We start from the raw sequence: 24,345 nt of genomic DNA on the forward strand, positions 1-24,345 counted from the left end.
AAAAGCAGTAACATGAGACAATCGCTGCTCACACCGTGTACGAGCTTGCCACACCAGTTCCAATGGAAGCGCCAAGTATTCCTGCCTGCATTCAAGATCTTGGCTTTCAAAGCTGCTAGCTGAAAATGGCACTCCCAAAAGCAGTAGATGAGTAGTATTTCCCAAAGCCACTTTTGCCATTTTGCCAACGCCTTCAGAATGCCTTCAGGTAGGCAGGGAGATTGCCACTAAGGACTTATCACAAGCAGCTCACGTAAGTTGACCACGCAGAGCCACCTGGCTTTGGAGGGACCTCACCACTGAGCTCAAGAGGAAGGACAGTATGAAAAAACCCACAAGCTATGCTCTTTGTGCTTGTCTAGCCAGTTCTAGCACATCGTCCTCCCCCTGGACTGGCACGGCTATGTACACGCACACGGAGCTATCAGCCAGTCCTGCAAAGCTAACGCAACATGGAGAGGATGTTTTCCTATCACCTAGTGCCTTCATGACTCTCTCCAGGGCAGAGTTTAACCTTGCAACACATTTCCAACAAGCACAGGCTTTTTGGTTAACCAAACGGACCTGGATGAAAGGACTGGCACAGATCACTGCCAGAAAATACATGCAGAAGACTCAACTACAGGCAACTTCAGTGCAAGTTTGCATCCAAAACAGAAAAGGCTTGGCAGGGTAAATCTGCTGACTGAAACCAGAAGTCCTAAAGGATTCTCCTTCCATTTCAAAGGAAATCCCCTGCTTAAGTTCATCAAGTTCATGCAGGCAATCCTCTGGCCACCAGTCTGGCTGCTGACTTTAGACAGGTTTAGCAAGAAGAGCAGGAGCCCATGTGAGCCTGCTGCCACCAGCACTCAGCTGTGAGCACTGCACACACCCAGCTGCGCTTCCAACTGCAAGCCAGACACGTACAGCCAGGTGCCCTCACAGCAGCTACAAACTGAAATGCAAAGCAGAAAAGCAGCACTAATTGCTGGAAAGTTAAGAGTTCACCTTTTACACTGAGCTTTTAGATTACGGTACCCACAAGTCAGTTCCTTAAAATAAAAATGACCCTTAATGAAGCCCTTTGGAATGTGTTTTAGTAATTAACACAAGTTACACAGTGACAGTGCAAGACCTCCTTTCTCTTCAGAATACACCTGCAGGCATAACATGCTGTGCATGTTGGAGCAGGAGGTAAGCACTGTGTCACTTGCTCCTGTCCAAATGTTTGTGATCTGCCTGCGAACAGGGAGCAACAGGAAACTTTGACAAAGATGACTCTCCAAACAGAAGAAGTGCAAGAGACTAGCAACTCCCCAAAGCCTACTTTTAATATCTGGCAACATGTACAACACCCCCCTCGTTTAAGAACCAGAGGCCCCCCCCTTCAGATTTTGGTATGACAGCAATGACCATGTCACGGATCACAGCAGTCTTGACAGAATTTAGGCCAGCACCATAGATGAGGGAAGATGGGATCTTACAGAATTAGGTATTAAGGAAAGGCCCACATTAACTTGCAAGCTCACAAAGGATAAAAGCCATATATTTTCAGGTCCTCCACACTCAAGAGAAAGACTAGAGAAATAACTACCCTCAGGCAGGCTTGTGAAGATATTTTATGTTTAATACATCTGAAAAGAATGCATATACAAAGAACTTAGACATGAAAAAGCATTGGTTCAACACTAATGAGTTGACAAGAGATTGGAGTTTGGGAAGATGGAGAAGATTCCCTAAGTCTTTTCCGTAAAAGAAAAGCAATTTAACTTGCAAGCCAAAATGTGTTTTTTTGGTAAAGTCCCTACAAATACTGCTGTCTATGTAAAGATCCAGCGCACACCCCTTGCTGGGCTGGAACCCATCTTACAGCTTCAAGGCTACTTAAAATGCAGAAAAAGGGGATTCCCTCCACTGGTCCCTGTATGGTGCCGCACTGAACACTAGGAAGCTCTCCCCACAGTTCCTTCCTACTGACAGGTCTGTCTTGCAACCCTTCCTCGAAGGACACTGAACCTTTGTAAGGTGATGCACCATCAGGGCCAGCTCCAGAACTCATTCCAATACATGCCAGGTTCTTTCAGTGCATCCAAACAGCAGTGGGTATGCTGGTCATTGGAAGCATTTCTCAAATAAGAAAGGATTGGCAGAGAGATGGGCTTGTTAAAAGCCAACTGAATCAGTTGGGCATGCTTTAAAAGGTGCAGTTATTTCTTCATCACATGACCAAAAGCTCATGAAGAGACTGACAAGTTAGTTTCAAGTCTGATGGTGCATCCAGGGAAAAGGATTCTTCTGTTCCTAAAACTTTATAACTTAGAGGACGGGGCAGAAATTTATGACTTGCACAGTGGAAAGCCAGGGGGAAAGAGAGATACAAGGCAACTTCAGAGGAGATGCAGATACATTTTCTACACTCCTCCTTAGAGGAGCACCAGCTTGGGACATCTTACTTTCCTGTATTTGTCTTTAGTACGAAAGGCTGCTCGCACACAGGCTGCTGGCTGACTGCAGAACAGCCCTAGGAGTTCTCGAAACCAGAACTAAGTCTTGCCAGACTGACAGAAGGGGCAAGGCTTCAGTAAAACAGCCTAGAATTAGTCTGTTACAGAAAAAAGTCATCACAAGCATGCCTGGATTTTAAACAAAAAATTAGAAACAGTAAACAAAATAAAAAACTAGTACTGATCAGTGTTTTCTGATACTACATAATTACTCAAAATTAACTAGTTTAACTGAATTGAGGGGACACTGGGGAATAAACACTAACATTCTCATCTCACACGGGGATCGTGTGGGGGAGATGGGAGTGCAGGGTATTTGTCATTATTGCAAAAACAAATTTTAAAATTTGTATCTTTAGTTTGATTTAAACATTGCTTTTAGTATGACATCAAACACCAGCTTTGCAGAAGGGGCTGTGGAGGGACGTTCATAGCAGCACACACCTGCGAGTCTTCTTCGGCTCCGGAGGCTCCAGGGCAGCCAATATCGCCTCATCAAATACATTCTTTAGGCCTTTCTGAAAAGGGGCAAAGAGAGAAAGGGGCGGTCTCATTTTTGAGTTCACACAAACAAAAGCACGGAGAGCCAGGTGGCAGACAAACCCCTCCAGCGAGGGATCCCAGTCTGACACCCAGACCCCCCCCACCTCCCCTTTGCTCAGCCAGGGTCTGCCCCAGCTGCATCGCTGCGGTCAGCAGTTCCTTAGCAGAGCATCTGATTTGCTGAACAGGAACGCAGTGCTTTGAGAACAGACCAGTATACTCCACGAGAAGCAAACACATGTACCGAAGTCATTTCCTCAAGGCAGTTTTTATGATTAGTTGGGCAGCGATACATCTGACATGCTAACAACAAAGAAGAAAGTGCTGCATTCAAATGGAAGAGCTCTATCAGGAGCACGCCGAGCACAGCAGGGCAGACACCCACGTGTCAAGGGGAGAAGAGGAGACAAGGCAAGCATGCAACGATCAAACTGGTCCAGTACACGCTCAGGGCAGGCTTCTGGCCCCGCACACCCCATGGTTAGAAGCAGCCAGGTAGAGCCCAAAAGCTGTGCATGGTATCAGAGTCGAAATGGGAAGAGTACAAAGCAGGTACACTGCACAGGTGTTAAACTGAAGCCAGGAAGAGCAAATCAGAATAAAGCTTCATCAGTCATTTATACAAACAACCGCAGTTTTTAATTTCAAAATTTAAAAGAAACTACAATTGACGTTTTCTCCTTAAAACAATAAAAATCAGAAGCATAAGAGTAAGAAGCAGCTTTACATCTTACAGTAACAGGCTTTAAGAATCTATTACTGAAATGTTCTATCGTGTTAGTGAAAGCAAGAATTTTAACAGTTCATATAGCAGTAGCAAATACATTGATATTTCCTTCCCAAGGACTTACAAATACTCCACTATAGCACAGACAGCCAAAGCAATTGCAACAAAACATCTCACTGCACAAAGGAGAACCAGAAATTCCTTCACATTACAGCATCGCTTGCAGATCACCGTTTCATGTACTTTTGTCATGCAAATACATTTAACAAGAGTCACAAGTAGAAACTGAAAATACGCAACACTTCTTCCAGATGGATTCAGGAAGATCAAACATCATGTCTTATTCTTTCAATTTTTTTTTTTATTATTATTTTTTAGAGTAATGATGTAACCAGATCCTTTCCCCCAGAAGCCTGAATTATAAAGCTACCCACATCTGGCAACCCAAGCAGCAGAGAGTTAAGCGAGTCCAGTTCACGTTCCATGGTCACAATGTTTTACTAAAGATCTTAAGTACTGTTTTCAGTCCAAGAGCTAATACAGAGGTTGCTCTAAAATGGTAAGCAGACAACAGCTTTCGATAAAGGTGGTTTTATTCGTTTTTAACCAGGTTTCTACAGTAGTGGGACAGAGGAAGCAGCAGCAAGAGGGGAAGGAGAAAGTTTAGAATATACAGCACTTCCTTTTGGGCTGAGTTTCCGGAGGCTCGAGGGCAGCTAGGATAGCCTCATCAAACACATTCTTCAGACCTCTCTACAAGACAGAGGGGAGGAGAAAAAACAGCAGCCAGGTTAGAGGATTAGAGAAAAACAAGCAGATACAAAGAGCATTCAGGATAGAGCAGGCTGAATTCACACAGGCAGAACAAGATTTACTTTGCAAAAAAAACAAAGTAGATCCCAGGAAGAAATCTGTTAAGACAACCCAGAAGCAAAAAGTCAGAGACAGACAGAACATGTGACAGGCCACCAAGTTTAACAACATCAACACCCAAAAGGGCAGAGGCAAAAACACAGCAGCAATTGGCAAAGCCACCTGAGGAAGGAGCTGCTCAAGAAATAGTGGTTTCCCCTTAAGTGCTGAATAAACACTTGGTGAGACTACATGGGAGGGCAGCATGCCCCACCACAGGGTTGCAGAGCACACCTCCTTTTGCAGTGACCCACTGTGAGTAAGCAGCCATGGCAGGTGCATGGACTCACTGCTCCCATCTACAGCAGCAGCAAAGGCCCCACATAGTTCTGCTTTGTGAATTCAGCCCTGAATAACTGAAGAACTCCAGACAGCAGGGAAAACATGATCTGGGACTGAAGCGGTACCTCTCTAGTAAGCCATCGTCACCTTCAGACATTGGCTATTGAGTCATGTAGAAAGCGAAGCAGTACCTTACCTAACAGCCAGCTACGGGAACGATGCGTTTCAGTTATTCAGTTAGTTATTAAAGCAAGTAAAACCATTCAAGTCTAAGGAAAACAGACACTGTGTTAGGATTGGTGTAACCGAGATCCAACACCACGCAAGCAGTCAGAGCTCTAAGAGGTCTGCAGGGATTATGCCAGAGCACAAAGCATGCCTTGCATTTGCTGTAAGCACGACAGGAACACCACAGTACATCAGCACTCCCACACAGCTCTGCCAAGTTACACGTGAACACCAGAAGTGAAACCTGGCTCAGTTTATGCTAACTGGACTCGCCTAAATCTACTGTCACCAGTGTAACCTTCGTAACTTCTGACAAACTGCTTTATGTCAGCCAAGGAAGAACAGACACACTTAAATTACAAAGACTACAGATGCTTGCAGGAAGTAAATTTTTCTTTTTAAACATCATTCAAACACAAGAGACTTCACACCCTCACAGGTAAGACCGGATACATCCCTTTTAGCAAGTCTTTTACTGGAGCACTTACACAGGAGGTCTCTAAAACAATTCCACCCGGAAGCATTTATACCCCAGTTACATTCAAGATTGCTGTATATCAAGTATATGTACAACAACTCTGTACATTTTTGCCAGCATGTTTCAAGAGCTGCAACCTATACTCACAAAACTAGAGACTTCAAATTAATAATGCCTAAATGCAGCCTGAGTACTTGATTTTCTCTCTCTGAGAATAAGGCTGTAGTACAGACCCAATTATGCAACATGAAGAACCCAAAGAGGGCAAGAGTCAAGAAAATAACACTACTTTTTACTACTCTTGGATTCCTCCTTCGTCTTCCTAGTACAGAAAAATGGGGATAAATGAAAAGGAGAAAAAACAGGGACAAAATCATTGTGAAAACTGGGCTGGGGACAGAAGCCTGGATGACAGAAGAACAGCCACACGAAGGGAGCTGTGTTTGGCCTGAGTGGCCCAGAGGCCTTGTTGCTCTGGTTGAAGTGGCACCGCTCTGGGCTGCATCAGCCAGCTGAGCTCAGGCTCCCTTTATCCCCGCATTCTCACAGGGAATTTAAGGCCCCTTACAAATCTGGTTTTGTCAAAACCGTCAGCTGTGCTCAAGCCTAGGAACAGAAGAAAAAAAGAAACAAAATTCCAAGTGTTCCCTCGTGTTCAGTAGCAGCACAGAGCTACAGGAAGCTACTCAGACTGAAGTATAACAGAAGCAACAACTGGCTTCATTTGCAAGTCCGTCACCCTGTCCTAAAAGGGAAGCGTTATCTCCTTTTTACAGTGGTATATGGGTATTATTTCGTAGGAAAAAGGCTGGAGGCATTGGTACTGACCTAATTCAGTGCCTCCATCACAAAAAAAGCACTAGACCTAAAGAAAAAATGTTGGGAAGGGAGGGAAGACAGAGCTCACTCTTCACCAGTGCAGAGTCACCCAAACTCAAGAAGGTGCAGATATTCTGCCTTTACAGAACAGACTCAATCTCAGCCTCTTACAGTTCACGTGTTCAGAACATCTGACTGTTCCACACAGACAAGTGAAACCTTAAATCCCAGGGAAAAAAAAAAACATTAGCTCCATAATTTCATGATTATTTGCTACTGCTCCAAAGTCACTTGCAAGTTATTGGGAAGGCAGAAAACCCTAGGCTGCTGAGGTGAACTGTGTAGATAGACGCCAAGGTAAAGAGATGACTGGAATTACCCAGCTGAGCCTAACTTCACTTGAAACCAACTACTACAACGCTGCCTTGTAGGTAGGAAAACAATCCTCCCACTAGAACAGCCAGCTGCCCTCTGTGTTCAGCAAGCCGCCAGCTTCAGCACTGCTGGAAACTTCAAACAACCCTTTGCAGAGCATCTACATTTCTGTTTGGCAGCTATTACCAACAGGCTGAGTGAGAGATGTTTTGCAGGGAAGGTCGATGACAAATGAAGTAAAAAGAACAGAGCAGAAGAAGACTGACTAATCTTTCAGGTGAGAAAGCTTCAGAACCCTCCTACCAGATTATTCCCAACTTCTGAAACCACCACTGGGTATACAGTCACTAGAGTGCTCTGGAAGAAATTCAGGCTGAGCTTCCAAGCACATAAAGCTGTTCTCTGCAACTCATACACTGATTTATCTGCAAATAAAAAGAACGGATAAACACTGAAATTGTTATATCAGCTCTTCTAGTAATTTCAAGTACTTCCATGCAGGGGCAAAAATCCCGGTATCCATTTAACCAACAAGTAAATTCTACAGCTTAGTCAGCAGCAGCACCCAGGTTGTACAACTGACATCATCTAAAGCAGTATGCCTTGCCACAATATTTCCAGTGCAGCGTTCCACAGATTCCCTCAAGAAGCCTGTTCCCAGCAACCACTCAGGCAAAGCTTTGTTAAAAAACAGCCTCAGGATCCCAAATGGAAAAGCCACCATGTAATCTGGGCAAAAGGTGCAGGATAAGCAGAACTTTGGGCTTCAAAACTCAGCAACAAAGCTTTGTGCTCAAGATACCATAGATCAATGCAATAAAATGACTGAGAAGAGTGGAAGCCTTGATACTGTGCACCCCTGACTGTGCACATCAAGGAGGAACAAATTCTTCACAGAGGAGCATTAAATAATTAAGAGTTGTAATATACTCTGCAGGAATGGACACACAAGATTATGTTTCCAGGGCACCCAAAGGCAAGGCAGATCCCAGCTAGCCAGCCAACGCTTACCACCCTCCCAGCCCTAGCATCCCTAACTTCAAGGGAAAGGACCGTCAGGTTTCCTGGCCTCAAGTCAGCAATCTCAGTTGTTTTTAGACTCATTTTCACATGTTAGTTCACAACACAGCCACATTTATATCTTAAGAACTATTTGATTAGTATTTTCTGCTTCAGCAGAACTTCCATCTTAAGGCACACAAAGGAAACAGATCACCATAGTCTACGTGGGGAGAAGAGAAAGGAAGCTCTAAAAAGGAAGAGAAAGAAGATCTTAATTAGGAAGGCTTCTATTCATAGAAGGAACAAAACTTACTTCACTGAGACAGAAACTGAGATCTGTTTGTTTCTCTGACTGCTCTCTTCAGTTGTGAACTGCATTCTAACCCACTTATTGCCTGCAACATGCCTTTTAAGTTCTAGATAACTACTTTGCTCCAACACAAAAGCAAACCCAGCAAGCAAATCCTTCACCTCCCCTCTCCACTTGCGCCTAATCTTCACAGGCTGATTTGCTTTGTACCACTGCCAGCTCCTCGTGCCTGAGAACAACAGGACAGAGAAAGCTACTGTGTCAACAGCAGAAATGGAGCTCGCATCCTTTCACATTCATTCTGAGCTGTTTTTGCCCTGTCACTGAAAAAAAAAAAAAGCATGGAATACAAAGAAGCAGAAATGGTCAAAGACCAACTCTTACCTGCGTAAGCGCAGAGCATTCCACATATTTAACAGCCTTCAGGTCCCGGGCCAGTTTTTCGGCCGTCTCTGGAGTTATGGGCTTCTGCTTGTTCTTGGCAAGTTTTTCAATTGTTGAGGGATCATCTCTTAGATCAATTTGGGTCCCAACAAGCAGGAAAGGAGTCTTTGGACAATGGTGAGTAATTTCAGGTACCCACTAAGGAGAGAAGATACAGTATTTGTTACTGACCACCTAGACAAGATTAGCACCTTAGATATTACTAAAAATCAGTGCAGCAGCTCCTTCTCAGGAGAACTCTTGGCAGAGTTAAACCAACCTTTTCTTTCACATTTTCAAATGAAGAAGGAGATACCACTGAAAAACAGACCAGAAATACATCTGTCTGTGGATAGCTGAGGGGTCGTAATCTATCATAATCTTCCTGACCTAAAAGGGGAGAAAGTTAACACAGTATTAGAGGCAGACAGATAAATATTGCCTTTTGCAGGTTGTTAGAATACACATTCCAGCACAAAAGCATTATTGTGAGTAACCCTAACTCTTAAGCAAATACACATGCCCTGAATCCAAACATTCAGGGAACCAGGGAACCTAGATTTCAGATACAGAATTCATTCAGTTGCTATGTAACAACAAGCTGCTTAAAGTCACAAGAGAGAAGGGAAGGTCAGGAGTGCGCTTTAATAATTTTTTTTTTTTTTTAGATCAAGCAGCCTAAGGCTGCAGCACATAGATTTGGCTGTAGGTCAGGTCTTCTGCACCTACTCTATCCATAAAATATATTCTGACATCAAATTTCATTAACACACAAAAAATAAAGTTTCAGAAGCAGTTTCAGAGCAGTTTTGTTCACTAGGAGGTCCCAATTCACACTTGAAAACATTTTGGGAAGTGTTCTTTGAACAGTAAGAGAAGAATGCTGCTGTTACAGGTGTGGAAGTAACAAGGCTGCTTAGCAGCAATCCCCTAAAAATACACACAGTCCCAGGACAGGCTGTACTTCAAGGGAAGCCAGGCTCTTCCCTTTGGGTCTGCACGTCAGACGGCAGCAGTCCTTGCAGCACACCACTAGCAGTGACCCACTAAACTCTGCAGCACCTCATTTTTACACCTGCTCAATTCAGTACCACTCTTTTTAGAAAGCAAAACAAGGCTCACATTTAAGAAGCTACGTCATGAGCTGGCAACCAGCTGAGAAACACTTGTTAAAAAAAACCTCAGATTTCAACTAAGATTTCTTCTCTATCATACAGGACAAAGACCTCATAGACCATAAAGGAGCTGACAACACCTGGGACATCGCTGTGGAAGATCTGTAGTTTGAAGATGGAGACCTGAATAGCTTGTGACAGCTACTGTACTGCTCTGGACACACAGTAGAGCTAAGCACTGATCAAAAAGGACCTCAGCAGGACAAAAGGCAGAGACTGACCACGCACCGCTTCTGCCCGCTCTAGTGCAAAAGATCCAAAGCTAAGCAGGTAACACAGAATGGTAAAGAATCTTTCCCTAACACTCAGCCTGATTCTCCTTACACAGCCTTGTGTGCCATGCCAGACTGCTGGAGTTGAGGTCCAAGTATCAGTACCCACAGCAGCCTATGAAATGCCAAGAAGAAACCCGTTATCCACAGAGCTTCTTATCCAAGAACTAAGGAGTTTGTAATAACATACAAACCACATTCGTGAGAACAATGTGAAGAGTAATTAAAGCCACAGCATTTAACTGGAGCACAAGATCACATCAGTAATTAATAAAACACTAACAATGCATCTGTAAGAACACAGCTGGAAAGAATCACATTAAGTTCTACCAAGACACTTCTAGGCAACACTTTACCAGCCAAGTTCTCTGAAAGGACTATAGTGAACAATAGTTTACAATACCAGAAGCTGTGTACTGCTCTGGTATTATTACAGGCTGGGGACTGGGCAAGCTCCTAGCCATTCTTGTTAAGCTTTCACACTCACTAACAAATGCAGATAGGTGCGTAATCACTGTACGTTACTCCAGCTATGAACTCAAATACAGTGTAATAACAACAAACAAAGAAGCCTGCAGACTTCTCTATGAAAGAGAAGAGCCAACTGCTGGCTCTTTTGGTATACCTTTATGCTCAACATCATTTCAACTAAATCCAGGGCAGTTACAATGACACAGACATTTGATTTCTCACCTGCAGTATCAAAGAGGCCTAGAGTGTAAGGCTCTCCTCCAATCATCACTGTTACAGCATAGTTATCAAAAACCTGTTAAGGAAAGAAACATTTAAGAGCATGTCAATATGCCATCTTTCAAACCATCACACCACTCACCTGGTCGAGCCACCTCCAATTTGTACAAAGAGTCATCTTAGCAGGCCAGAATCCATCATGCTTCCTGCACTATCACTGAGGCTGTTAACAGGACAATTCCATTTGCGATAGGGATGCAAGAGTTATTTCCACACTGCCTCAAAAGTAAAGGCACACCAGATATACTGCTGCATCTCACACTGTAAAAGCCACTGAACAAAACACCTGTAACAGCTCTTGCCTGTAACTGAGAAGACTGCTGAGAAGTCACAGCATCCGTGTAGCAGCTGGCACAACAGTCCTGTCCACAAGGTCACAAGCACACACTGCATCAAGCGTTTCACCCAGTAACTTGTTTACAACACAGCTAATCACGTGGACCTACCCAAAGCCTTTTCTTTCTAAACCCGCAAACTCATTAAGGAGTACACTGCCAGAGGTCAACATCCTTCATTTCAATGACTATTTCATCTTCAGAACCGGAACAGAATGTTTCAGAAGCTACCTTCATCAAAAGCTCCCCCCACTGAAAAAAGAGCTGTCTCTGCACACAGTGCTGCAAGATTGCTGAGACAGGTGACGTATCTGAACAAGGATATGAAAGCTACCCTTCAACACAAAAATCAAGTCTGAGCAGCTTTCAGGGCTGAAGTAAACTGCAGCATTAAAGCAGGTCACAGTGAACTCGGAAGCTTTTCACAGAAGCGATGAAAGGACCAACACTGAGAAATGAGCTGTCACACACATATTCATAGGGTTTCATTAAGAACCTAGGCCCTTGACAAATTTCCACAAAAATATGGGACTAAGACTAGCAAGACAGCACTTCAAAGCTGAACTTTCAGGAGTTCAGATCCATCTCCTCTCCAGCCAGTTGTCCTGGTTAAAGCAGCACCTGACACCACACTAATTTTTCCAACTTGTCACAATCCACTGTGATTGAGACACAATCAAACAATTTTGGTTTAGCCTTCAGGATTTAAGGACTGCAAGAGACTTCAGCATCCATGCCCATTATCAGCAGCCCAATCCTTTGACACACTACACTGATTTTGCTTTACTGAACCCTCCCCGTGAGCATCCAGCCACAAAACAAGTAAGACCTTCAGAGTGCGGAAGAAGGCTGCAGGCATTTCACTAGGCTCATTCCACATGCCATAACCACTACTTCAAGACTCCAAAGTACAAATGACCCAAAGGATCAGAAACTGGTATGCTCCTCACTGAAGGTCAGAGTACTGATTCTTTGAGATGTCAGAGGATTATTACAAGCTTCAAATCCCAAAGATATTCCTTAATCAGCACTCCTGCTCTGGCCCTCTACTATTCCCTCGTCTTTACCCAGTGAACAGGGAGTTTAACATGTTATTCGCAGCTGCCCCTTAGGAGGATTAACATATTTGGTTTTTACACTTTTTTTTTATTTTTAAAGGTACAGCTAGAACTGAGAAGGTCTATGGGTTCAGTACTGAAGAGGCCAGGGTTACAAGGCCAGCTCCTCACGACAAACTTGGAAGCAACACAGATCCAGCATAACCCACCATTTCATTCTCAGTTGCGCTAAACAGCCTAAAACCCAGAGCAGCAACAGTCCTACAAGAAGTTTCAGTTCCTGCCGCTGCCAGACAGCCCTCTACAGCAGGAAGATCAAGCTTCCGTGTTACAGAACTCACACCTGATCTACCATTCCCCAGACACTGCCACTCCACGCACAAGTTCTTCGCTGCCTTTTTTGAAAAGGGAATGATGTCAAAAATATGCACGTGATAAACTCCATACCAGCAAAAAAAAAATCCATCTCCCACTGGGAAATACCCTTGAGAAAGAAAAGCAAAACAGAACCAACTGAAAAATCTTGATAAATCTAACTGAACTGGCACACCTTCTATCAGCACTTCAGCCACAATGCTGCAGAGTGGAGGTACAGCCAAGCAGGGTGACAGCACACACAGCTTACATCAGTGCCTGCAATAGCTACATGTGCAGAACAGATCAGTTTGAAATCAGACTTAGACCGACTGGAGCACCCTCACCTGCTACTAATTGCTCTGTGCCCTGTATCACAAGGCTTTGCCTTCATTTCAGAACAGTGCTATCTGTTGGAAGCATTAGCCAGAATATCAGAGCTTACTTACCAGTTCCCAGAGTTTGAAAGAAGCCTTTAGGCCAGAGTTCACTGCAGGCCTGGGATATTCCCAGAACACTGAGATTCTTGGGACAAAGTTCAGGGTAAATACAATTTCAGAAGCATGGGACAGTTTTAAGATGTACCACAATTAAGCCTTAGCACACCATGAACACACTTTAGTGACACGTAACTTAATTTCTTTGAGTAGCTTTTCCACACTGCTTATGGCCAGGGCTTTATAGATGATTCTACCATCTGCAGGACAGCAGACTTAAAATACGTATTTTGAAACCTCCTGAGTTTAAAATTGCAACATTTTTCAACATAATGAAGGGTAATTTCACTAGGGATAAGTATAGAAGCTTCAGGCTCACTCCTCAAACTCACTGACCAATTCCATTTTGTCTTGACCGCAAAGACTAGCTTAAATAGGGCAAGCAGATTTCCACAGGCTCTGTGCAGCATGAGGTTATCCTAGAAACATTGCAGCAGATTTCTCTGCGCCACTCGAGAGCAGCAAAGCACAGATTCAAACACAGCCTGTCCCTTGCTAGTCCTTAACAAGAGGATCTCCACTAGAGGCTGAGCTTTGGTCTCCATGCCTACATACAGCCCTCAGACTGGTCGCTGCATCCAAGCTGCATGCTCCCAGGCTTGGGGATACCTGCATCACTTGCTTCTCAGCTCCAAATCTACAACTAAAATTAAGCTCACAGCAATCAATCCTACTTCTAGGAAGCCTCAACTTTAGCAAGCTGAAAAATCTTCAGATAGTGGTCAGAGCCAGCAACTAAAAAGAATCACAGAAATTTACTGCAACTTCTCTGTCACAAAAATGACTTTTTTCCCCCCTTGGCTTGGTGGGTTCCTTTTTGTTTGCTTTTACACAAAGTAGCTGCTGTTTTGAAAGAGGCATCGGGAAAAACAGAGCATCTCAAAGGAGTTCTGTTAAGTTGCTTTGTAACAGCAAAAAAGCTCAGTGTCCCTAAAAACAAACTGAACCATCCCACTGTCAGCGCGCTAATCTTGCATATGCAGTATTAGAGCAGCAACACTTCTCCATCAGAAAAACAATGCACAGGGGCCTTGCAGTCGGACTGCTCTAACCTCGATCTTGAGATAAGCCAAGAGATTTCATATCTCAAAACTGACACTGTAAGACTCAAAAAGGTTACAAGTGTTACATGAAGACAGAAATAGAAGAAATACATACAAAGCTGTTAAATACCTGTACGCACAACTGGAATGAGATTGAACACTCTAGATCCAAACATGACCTCAGTTAAATGCAAGGAGTAGCCACACACACTCCACAGTGCAACGCATGACCTCTCAAAGTTGTGAAGCAGAAACTCAGCATCAAAGTGGTAACTGCGGTCAGTGAAACACTTCGCAGCATGAAACACTGTTTTCCCTAAAAGTGAAGATGCAGCTACAACAGCACTCAGCAAGCTGTAGATAAGGTGTTCCTGCCACCCCCTTGAACTTCCAGCAACTGCAGATAATCTTATTCACAAAATCCAGCCAGTGGCCATCAACAAACAGAAGCCAAGATTATACAAAGCATTCAAACAGCAGGAACTGACTGCATACAGGGAAAAGAACCCTAGCACTACCAGGTGATAGCAAGGATCAGCAGCAGCAGTATACCAGACTTAGCATTACTTTTCCGTAGTGTATTAGCCTCCAACAAGCTGAAGGAACAAATATTAAGGTGTTCACGCCATACAAGTTAGTCAGGAAGGAAACTCATGCTGCACTATCCCACCATGCCCCAAGCACAACTGGAGCCATTCTCACACTCACCGTTGGTACGTATTCCGATGGAAATTTATTTGTTGTGTAAGAAATTAAGAGACAGGTTTTACCAACAGCACCATCACCCACGACTACACACTTAATCGTCTGCATAGCTGAAGTCTGCTACAGTATCAACTCCAATGTGAACCTGAAAGGAAAAAAGAAAAAGAGACAAATTTAGGTTTTTCATTCCCCCTGGATTGCAGCGTATGTCATTAGTGAGCTTCAGCTGGAGCCTAAGCCACTAACAGGATGTACTGGGATCTGACAGGAAGATGTTCCTAGATGAAGCAGTTGATGCAATCTCTCCATCACACACATCAGAAGACGTTCATTTTCATATACGCACATTCTTCCATATAGCCAGCCTTCCCACTGCATACCACTGCCAGACACCAGTTACGGCTATGTTTGACACAGTCACTTCTCACATGGGGAAGAACCAGGTAAGTTAAATCACTCTAGAATACAACATGATTTTTGCCTGATTACCTACAGCTGGGCAGAAAAGGTCTCTATGCCTTTCAGTCTATTTCTGATGCACAAAGGCACCCGGCCTTACGCGCACTGAAAAATGGAAGTGTGAACTTGGGTCTTGATAGCTGCTAAGTAACATATCTCCCAAGAGACCTCACCAAGGAAATACAGCAGCATGAGTTCTGAAAATAGTTTACAGGATAAAAATAAGCAGGTACAGACAGAAGCATGCATTGTTTCTGAAAGCAAGCTCTGCTATCTTTGTGTTACAGCTGCCACTTAACGTGCACCTTGATCCTCGCTCAGAGTGGCCAACAGAACCGAGGAGCTCCGCAGGGCACCCGGCTCCAAGGAGCCCATCGCTCCCCACAGAGCCGCGATGCAGCCAGCTGCTCCAGCGCTGCCCCCGCACAGATTCAAGCACCAGAACCAAACAGGTACTTTCCACCAATACTTCCTCCAAACCTCAGCTGGCTACCAGAGCCAGACACAGCCGCCCTTCATTAAGCTATTACTCTAATGAGAAAATTAAGTCATTTTACCATATACAAGGACAAAATCCTAACCTCAGCAAGCCTAGTGGCAAAGGTTCCAATGACTTTCAAACATTTTCGTATTATTTACGCTTACAGCAAGGATTTGCTTACGGAGATATCGTCCACCAGGGTGTGGAAAACAAGCACCTCGGGGCTGACACTGGGCTACAACCTCACCTCAACATTCTGACTTGCGCACTGAGTGATTGACTCCAACTACATAGTGGCTCCACAGGAAAGTGGGACCCGTTCAATGCAAAACACAGCTGAAAACAAGGTCATTGTTAGGGAGCTGGGATGTACGATCCCGGCACCCACTCTTCCACGGGAAAACATTTGAAGACACGTGCATCAAGTTGTGATTTAAAAAAAAAAAACAAATAGCTCAACATGAGATATGACTGCAGAATAACCCATCCCCAAAAGGAATGCTAACAAAGGGGGAAGTTACAAGGTTTGTTTCCTCCCCACAAAGTGCCTGTTAAAAGCAAGTCTACGTACATGGCACCCAGCAGGGCTAGACAGTAGTTTTAAATATTGGAGGGAATTGAAACAAGAGTGGAAAGCACTGAAGTCATCCCAGTTTGAGTGGAGTTAGTGCACTGAGACACAATTATGAAACTTGTGGTCAAGCCCGGAGAGGAAAGTTGAAAGTCTGGGAACATAATGCAATTTGAGTTAGTTCTGTTCAATAAGGCTTTTTTAACACTTGAATTCATTGAATTTTTCAAATCTTTGTATTCTAATCAAAGGAGAAAATAAAAAAAAGCATTTCAGTAAAGCACATGTTAACTGATCACATTTCTAATAGCCGTTGAATTTTATCCTGTCCAATATGTGGTTTCAAAAGGGGATTTCACAGAACTCAAGAACATCCCAAGAAATGGGATACTGGGAAAATGTGGATTACAAAGCCTGGTACATTTTGTCAAATTAATCAGATGACCCTATTCCAGACTCAATCAGCCCACGTTTCAGAGTTTTCTTTTAAAGCTTGGTTACACTTTCATGAAAGACAAGCGATCTCCCTTCGGAATTATTCCCTAGAAGCGGCCAGCAAATGCAAGCTTTGGATGAAGAATTAACTGAAGCCACCAAAGAGGGATTCTATGTCCACACCAAGGAAAATGTGAAGTTTCACACATTCTCAGCACAGGCCTGAACATACACCAGAAGACACTGCCAGATCACGAAAGGCTGAAGCAATCCTATGTTAAGTGCCTATGGCAGGCTCCCATGTATAGAGCACCCACCGACAGCCACGGCCCATCTTGGGAAAGCCTCCTCTCCCCACGGGAACAGCAAGCACCTGAAGTGCAGCATCGCTATGGAAACGTCTTAGTCTTAAGAAAAACTGCCTGTAATTCACAATAGTTACAACATATTCCAACAGCAATATCAACTACTGACTGAAGTGTGAGACGCTCTCAGTCTTCTCATACAAACAGCATTCCCTACAAAAACAAGAAGCACAGATCATCTTGCCTTCACTCTCTCCATACAAGCAGTTTAATTGCTGTACAAGCTGCAAGACCTCCGGCTTGTTAAGATTCCTTTTATTCTAAAGCTACTGATGTCTGTTTTCAGGTTAAAACGTGTACCTTCTTCTAAGGCAAAGGAAGCCACGCTGTCAAATCTGTCTACACATCCTGTACTAGTTTCCTGTGAAGCCCCGGCAGCACCACGGCTTCCTCTTCGCGCAGCACTGAAGCTGCTGCCATTTCATCACCCCCCAGCTAACGCAGCTTGCTGCAAGCTGCCAGCTGACGACCAAGAACCATTTTGCGATGCTCCTCAGCATGCACCATTAACACACATCTAAGCTCACCCAGCCTGCCACAGTGAGAAGCCTCCCGGATCAGGGGCACCCAAGCAATATAATCAGCTACTAGCGTGTTTTCCTCACCAGAGAGGCCTATCAGTATTATACGGAGAAGATCCTAATTGCACGCTTGTATTCTAAACCCAGCTCAGCAAACACCATCCCAGAAATCACCAGACACAGCACACCGCTTCTCTGCGCAGATCACAAGCCACTGTCAACAGTCATTAAAAGACCTCGGAGCTCTCAGTGCTCCCTCTGTTGTGAGCGCACAGTGCAAAACACCAACAGATTAGGAGCTCAACTCCAGAAAGATTAACAGGCACAGAAGTCAGAACTGTGGCTGCAGTACACCTAATCTCAGAAGCAAGCTAAAGTTTCCAGACCAAAGTCCACCCTTCACCTTTCCAAGAGCCTTCTTCATGGAGGAGACCTCACCCCAGAAGCAGGCAAGCAGAGAGGGGGCCGATGTGCCATGTGATACATGAAATTGAAAGGCTTTATTACACTCTAAACCGCTTGGTGCCAGGATTACCTGCCCATTTTGCCCATAGCTCAGATTACTGCAGGCACAAAAGGTATCCCAAACATTCAAGCTGAGTTTAAGGTTTGGGTGTTTAATTTCCTAAACAGAGCTTAAAAAAGAAAAAAAGAGTCAAAATACAAACCAGCACACAGCTGCACTCCTTCAGAACACAGCAAACGATCCAAGTTTAAGAGAAAACCTGCAAAGAACTGAAGGGACTTTAGAAACAATCCCATACCACAACAGTTAAAGATCTTGAAACAATTACATCCTCGAGGACTTCTCTGACCTGCCACTAACAGTTCAGCCAGCCCTTAAGTCCAGTCTCAAAACTCACGCTCCGTGAGGTCTACAATCTGTTTTAAACAGAAGTTGCCTCAAAAGCCAAAAGAGTCATTGCCCTACAAAGTGCTATCCAGGCAGCCACAAGAATTCTGGTGGAGATTCAGCCCCCGCCATCACCCAGAGGCTTGCTCGGAAGCTCTCAATCTGCAGTGAAGTAACTGGAGGTGCCACCTCCCACCTGCAGTCAGCCTGTGAGATGGAAATACTCCAGCAGAACCATCCAAAGAGACACGGGATCACCAGCACACATGGACCAGAACTGTGACACACCTCAGGCCAACGTTGCTCTTGAAGCCTGCAATATTTGTTATTATCAAGGAACCACTGCTCAGTATAGGGGCAACAGGAGATCTCAGACACATACTGAAAGTTTGCCCCTTGACAAAGCCTGCCTATCCCAAAGTCGCTGTGGTTTTGAATTAACCCTTTTCCTGGACGAGTTGCTATGAACTACCAAAGGAGAAGCTCAAGGCGTCATCTCTAAATGCAGCTGTCAGAGATTAACTGATATTTTTCTAAGCTTAATGAAACTTTTTGTAATTATGTAAGAACTGACAGCTACTCTGTACTACTTCAGAAGAGCTCATCACAGCAAGCTGATGAAGCGAAGATGTACACAAGATAGGAAGTGAATACAGCTGAGTGGGACAATTTTAGAAGTCTGAACTTAAACTACCACCAGCATTAACACCTTTCAAGTTCTACAACTTAGAAGGAAAAAGTAAAAGACAGTCAGCAGCCATGTCAGTGTATTGGAGCCCTAAATTCAAAACAAACCTGCTCAAGCAGAGCATGACTCAGTGGGCATGGCACAGCAAGGCTTCCATCTGCTCACTGCCAGCCTGTCCCACTCGGACCTCAAAGCAACTACCTTAACAAGAACTCACCAGAAGAAGGCAGAGGGTGTCACTGGTGCACTGTCAAAATCACTGTCAGCACTGGGAAAACTCATCCCTTACTAAACCCTGAGAAGTACAGGTGCTGGCATTAAGTCTTTTTTTTTTTTTGTCAAAGGCATCTTGAATTTTCACTGTCCAGTAACTTTCACAGCCCACAGGAAGCTGTTTAACTCTACCATGCAATGAAGTTCTGTTCACTGTTCTTATACCATGTAATGCAGACCTAGCAGTGTGAAGCTAAGCAAATACAGACAACAGTTAAAAATGCAAGCTGTACCTCTGTTCCTGCTTGTATAACTAACTACTCATCACTGGGCACACCACGCTCCACTCCCCTCCCCACAGACACATTTAACCCTGGTAAAGCCGACCCTGGCAGAAGCACAGCTACTTTGGTGAGCATTTTTGCATAAGGGCAGCCACCCCGCATGCACATCAGCTGCAGCGTTCAGTGAGCGGTTTTGTTGCTGGTGCTCCATGCACACAAACTGACCAAACACTGCCTGAAGGAAGCAGCGTGCTTATCTGAGGCCTATCAACAAGACCGCTGAGGACTGGAGAGCTGATGCTTTGCTAAGAATAAAGTTCCAGAAGAGACTTCACTGATGCTCGTCTACCTTGGTATTTCAAATAAAACTAGCTGAAGCCAGAGGTAAAAAGCAGCAGAGGTTGCAGCAAATGAGGAGCCAACTGGCATGGCTGGTGCCAGCCCTCACATTTTTCCTTTTCACGAGGATGCTAGGAATTATGCCTTACCATTCAAAAGAAATGGGGTATATTAGCAGCAAAACAGCTTAAAAATAGAATAGCATTTTTAAAAGCTTTTTCCCATCTAGCACTTTGTATTCTCTTCAAAAAGCCACTTTTTTTTTTAGAAGTCAATACTTCTCAGTAAAGACAGCAGCTTTGCTGATGAGGGAACAGGTAAAATGCTGTTCTGAAGCTTTAAGACAAAAGTCATAAGCTGGAACTCAAAAGGAAGGTTACAAAGATCAATTATAAGATATCAAGGTTGAAACTCTCTTTCTGGTATTTGTTTGTATTGTACACCTAGAATTACGTACACTAACTCAATTCTTTCATCCCACATTAATCTTTAAGGAACTACCACCAGAACCCGGGCACGCCTTGCCTTAATGCAATTTCGGTCACTTCTTTTGCCTTCTGGTCATTTTGGCTTCATGCACGTAGAAGATGCAGCAAGGGCTGCAAGAATTTGTCAAGGCAGCTGACAGCTATGACAGAGGTGGGGGTACCTGTGCCAGTTTTCAGCCCCAGGAAGTACACTGGCAGAAGCCTACCTGCCATCTCTCATGGTTATCCTTTCTGATGAAAACCCTTTGCTTGAATGCTCTCAGCTCTTCTAAGAGTGGCTTGAATGAAGCCACCCGATTCAGCGAGGATAGGCTGCACAAGCATAGCTAATTTAATTCCTTTCAAGCCTCAGTATAAAGACTTATCAAGTCGTTACACCACTTTTTGTCATAGTTAAATCCTAAAAGCATTGTTTCACATGCATTCCAGCACAATGGGGTGACAGGAGCCACAGCAAAAGCCTACAATACACTAAGTGTGTAAAGAGAGCTCCTGCTAGAGTACTAGAAACCCACGTCCCTTCCATTTAATCTGACAGCACCTTCATCTTTGTTGTCTTCTCCTCAGAAACGGAACCTCAAGTGTGGGGATAACTACATCCCCCTACAATTCCTCCTGCAGGGCTACCGCAGCAGAAGCTCGGATGACTGAAATTCATCATCAAGCCAACTGACAGAGTCAAAGCTGGGCTGGCCACAGCAAGCAGGCAGAGGATTGAGGGGGTTGAAGTGTGCAAGGCTGCAGATGACTTAAAAGCTGTTAGCACCCATATTAGTGTGAAACAGATCACCAAAACTGCAGTCAGTGATGCATATTCAGCGTATCGTACAAGCGCTCTGAAGCCTGAAGCTAAGCTGGAACCCAACTACATCAATATGGTGTATTAACTTTGAAGCCTGTAGCACAACAGATAACTTCTGAAAAGATTTCAATTAAGATGTGCCAGCTGCCTACGCTCGTAAGACTTGGAAATGTATTTCAGTACAACAACTGCATTTTAACTAGAAGGAGCTTTCTGATCAGGGTTAGCAAACATCGCACTGCACTCAACACCAACTGCTCGCATGTTTCATGGGAAAGTAAAAGCACAGTTGCGCTCTCATCGGGAACTCCCCTACAGATTTCAGTTGGGTTCCATTTCCATTTACTAGCGACTTCGTCAGTAAAAAAAAAAAAATCTCCATTTTTCTGCAGAACCTAGAATAAAGACATTTCAGATACTCCGGGGCCTTCAGAACTTTTCAGTTTAACAATAAAAACACAGCAAACATCCACCTGGCCATCGGTCTTCGGCAAACAATGCCAAAACAGGATATATAATGAACTGAAAGCATCAGGCACAGGTCATGAATAACCAAGTTCAAAGTATGCAAATCTAATGATTTAAATTTCTGCCTAAAACACGTTGGCATACTGCAAGCATGTTTTATCTTGCATCACAGTAGTTATTATTCCTCGCCAAGACTTAAAAATGCTTCTCCTCCTTATTACTGAAGCATATAAGGTAAATTCAGTAAACAAACTGAACAAAGAATCATTTCACAATTAACAAAATATTGACTCAAGTCTTACATACGCCTGCATTACCTGCTTCAGATGAATATTTGCCTACACTGTCTGCCCCATAATCTTTCACCAACAAGCAGTTTACAAGCCAGAACAACACATTTTCCATGTATAGCTACCCGAATACAAAGGCTTTCTATCTAAACTTGTTTCTGTGCAAGAATATCTTGCTAACCAGCAGAGCCAAGCTCCAAGTGCTTTACTGACTTACACCCGTTAGTAACACTAGAAGCTTGACCCAGGTTTTAATTACTCTTCTAAAAAAAGGCCGTTTGGGGTGCTCCAATTTACCATTTTGAATAAAGACAGCTAGCACCTCTTTCTCCAGGGGAGAAGAAACACTGACAAACAAATACAATCACAGATGCTCAGACTGAGCTACTTTTGCCTACACATCTAACACAGCCTCTCTCATCCAGGCCTTGCCTTCGTGGTGCTCTGTCAGAAGATGGTAGCAGAGCTGCGCTGGCTCTGCAGCACCCAGGCAGACGGGGCAAGCACCATTCTGCAACTCTCCCAAGCGCAGGTTTCACAACGACCTGGGTAGAGCGTCCCATTGTTGCCACCAGCTGCCAACTTCCATCCGCTTACAAGAAAAGCAGCTACTGACGGAGCATTAAAACGCACCACGCTTCATACATCTTATCTCCGAGACCTCAAAAATTTAAGAGAAACGCCTATCCACGGCAACCCTCCAAGCACAGCCGCCAAGAACCGACCATCGACGGCCACGGGACGGTGGATGAGCCAGCACCTGGCGAGACAAAAGCCGGGGAGCGCCTCCCAGCTCTGCTCGGGAGGAGAGGGAAGGAAGCGTTTCGCGGCGCCTAAAGCAAAGCCCACACCCGCGCTGCGCCTCGGAACTACTTCGGAGCTGGGCGTCGCTCCCGGAAGAAGCAGAGGCCCAACCTGCGGCACCCGACCTCCGGCTTCCCCTCCTCCCGAGTGCGGCAGGGCGGCCCCGCGGGGCTCGCAGCCGGGGCGGGCTGCCGGAGGGAGCCCTGCTTCCTGCCGAGCGCGGCTAGGCCGGCCTCCGCCCGCGGCGCTGGGAGCGGGGCACAGGGGGAGGTCGCCCCGAGCCGGGCCGCGAAGGCCGCGCCCCCCCCCCCCCCCATACATACACACACCGCACACACCTCAGCCCCGCTCTGCGCGAACAGCCCCGGCCCAGCGGCGGGGAGGCCCCACACACGCACTGCAGCCCCAGGGAGAGCGGTTCCCGCACAGCCGGCTCCGGGCCCGGCCCGCCTACCCCTCCGCCCTTCCCGCTGCGCTGTGGGAGCACCGGACCGCGGCGGAGGGCAGCTCGCACAGCGCTCCCTTCCCGCTCCGGCGCGGCCCCTCACCTCAGAGTCTCCGCCGGGCGTTGGCGGCTCGCTGCGGGGTCTCCTCGGCTTCAGGCACAGGGGCACGCCGCCGATGACGTCATCACGCAGCGCTGGGCGTGGTATTCTGGTGGTGACGTCATCACGCAGGAACGCTGGGGAGCGGGGGGCGGGGCGCGTGGTTTGGGCGTGGGCTTCCGCCTTCCTCCGTTTAGGTTGGAAAAGATCGCTTAGATTGTCGTGTGTCGTTACCCAGCGCGTCGCTAAACCCTGTCCTTTAGTGCCATGTCCACTTATTCCCTTAAGTACCCCCAGGGTTGGGGGCTCCACCATTCCCCTGAGCAGCTGGTTCCAGTGCTTGACCACATTCCCTATGAAGAAATTTTTCCTGGTGCTCAAACTAAACCTTCCCTAGCGCAGCTTGAGGCCAGGCACTGAGGGGCACGGCTTAGGGGGCATGGTGATGATGGGTTGGCGGTGGGACTAGATGACCTTAGAGGTCTTTTCCAACCATAATGATCCTGTGATTTCCTGATGTCCTGTCACCTGCCCCCTGAGAAGAGACACACACCTGGTTGGTTTGGCCCAGAGAAGGGGAGGCCTCGTGGTGGCCTACAGCTCCTCACGGCAGCCCACAGCTCCCCACGACGGCCTGCTGCCCCTCACTGCCCACAGCTCCTCACAGGTGTCAGAGGGGCAGTGCTGAGTGCTCATCTCCGGTGACAGCAACGGGGCCCGAGGGAACAGCATGGAGCTACCTCAGGGGAGGGGTAGGGAAAGGTCCTGCCCCAGAGGGCGGTAGGCATGGCACAGCTCCCTGGGGCAGCGGGCATGGCCCCAAGTGGCCAGAGCTCAGGGAGAGTTGGGACGCTCATGCATAGATAGCTCTTACACATAGGGTTTGAAAAACTGGAGCCAAAAATCATCCTTCCTGGATGAAAGAGAAATCTCGTTTAGATCAATTGAATTCTTAAAAGCCAGGA

General features: G+C 45.5%; 1 protein-coding gene across 2 annotated transcripts; it reads right to left on the bottom strand.

Moving 5' to 3' along the window:
* On the bottom strand, window positions 1,589–23,525 carry CDC42 (cell division cycle 42). 2 transcript variants are annotated; one of them, XM_021417322.1, is made up of 6 exons: window positions 23,384–23,525; window positions 14,778–14,919; window positions 10,726–10,798; window positions 8,866–8,975; window positions 8,547–8,744; window positions 1,589–3,004 (listed from the first exon to the last, which is right to left on the bottom strand). In XM_021417322.1, the coding sequence occupies exons 2-6, from the start codon at window positions 14,880–14,882 to the stop codon at window positions 2,915–2,917; spliced, it is 576 nt and encodes a 191-aa protein (XP_021272997.1). In that variant the 5' UTR covers window positions 14,883–14,919; window positions 23,384–23,525; the 3' UTR covers window positions 1,589–2,914. The 2 variants fall into 2 exon arrangements, with proteins under 2 accessions (XP_021272997.1, XP_021272998.1); XM_021417323.1 differs by lacking the exon at window positions 23,384–23,525 and adding an exon at window positions 23,174–23,308.

The sequence above is a fragment of the Numida meleagris genome, chromosome 20 (genome assembly GCF_002078875.1).
Source record: "Numida meleagris isolate 19003 breed g44 Domestic line chromosome 20, NumMel1.0, whole genome shotgun sequence".
NCBI lineage: Eukaryota > Metazoa > Chordata > Aves > Galliformes > Numididae > Numida > Numida meleagris.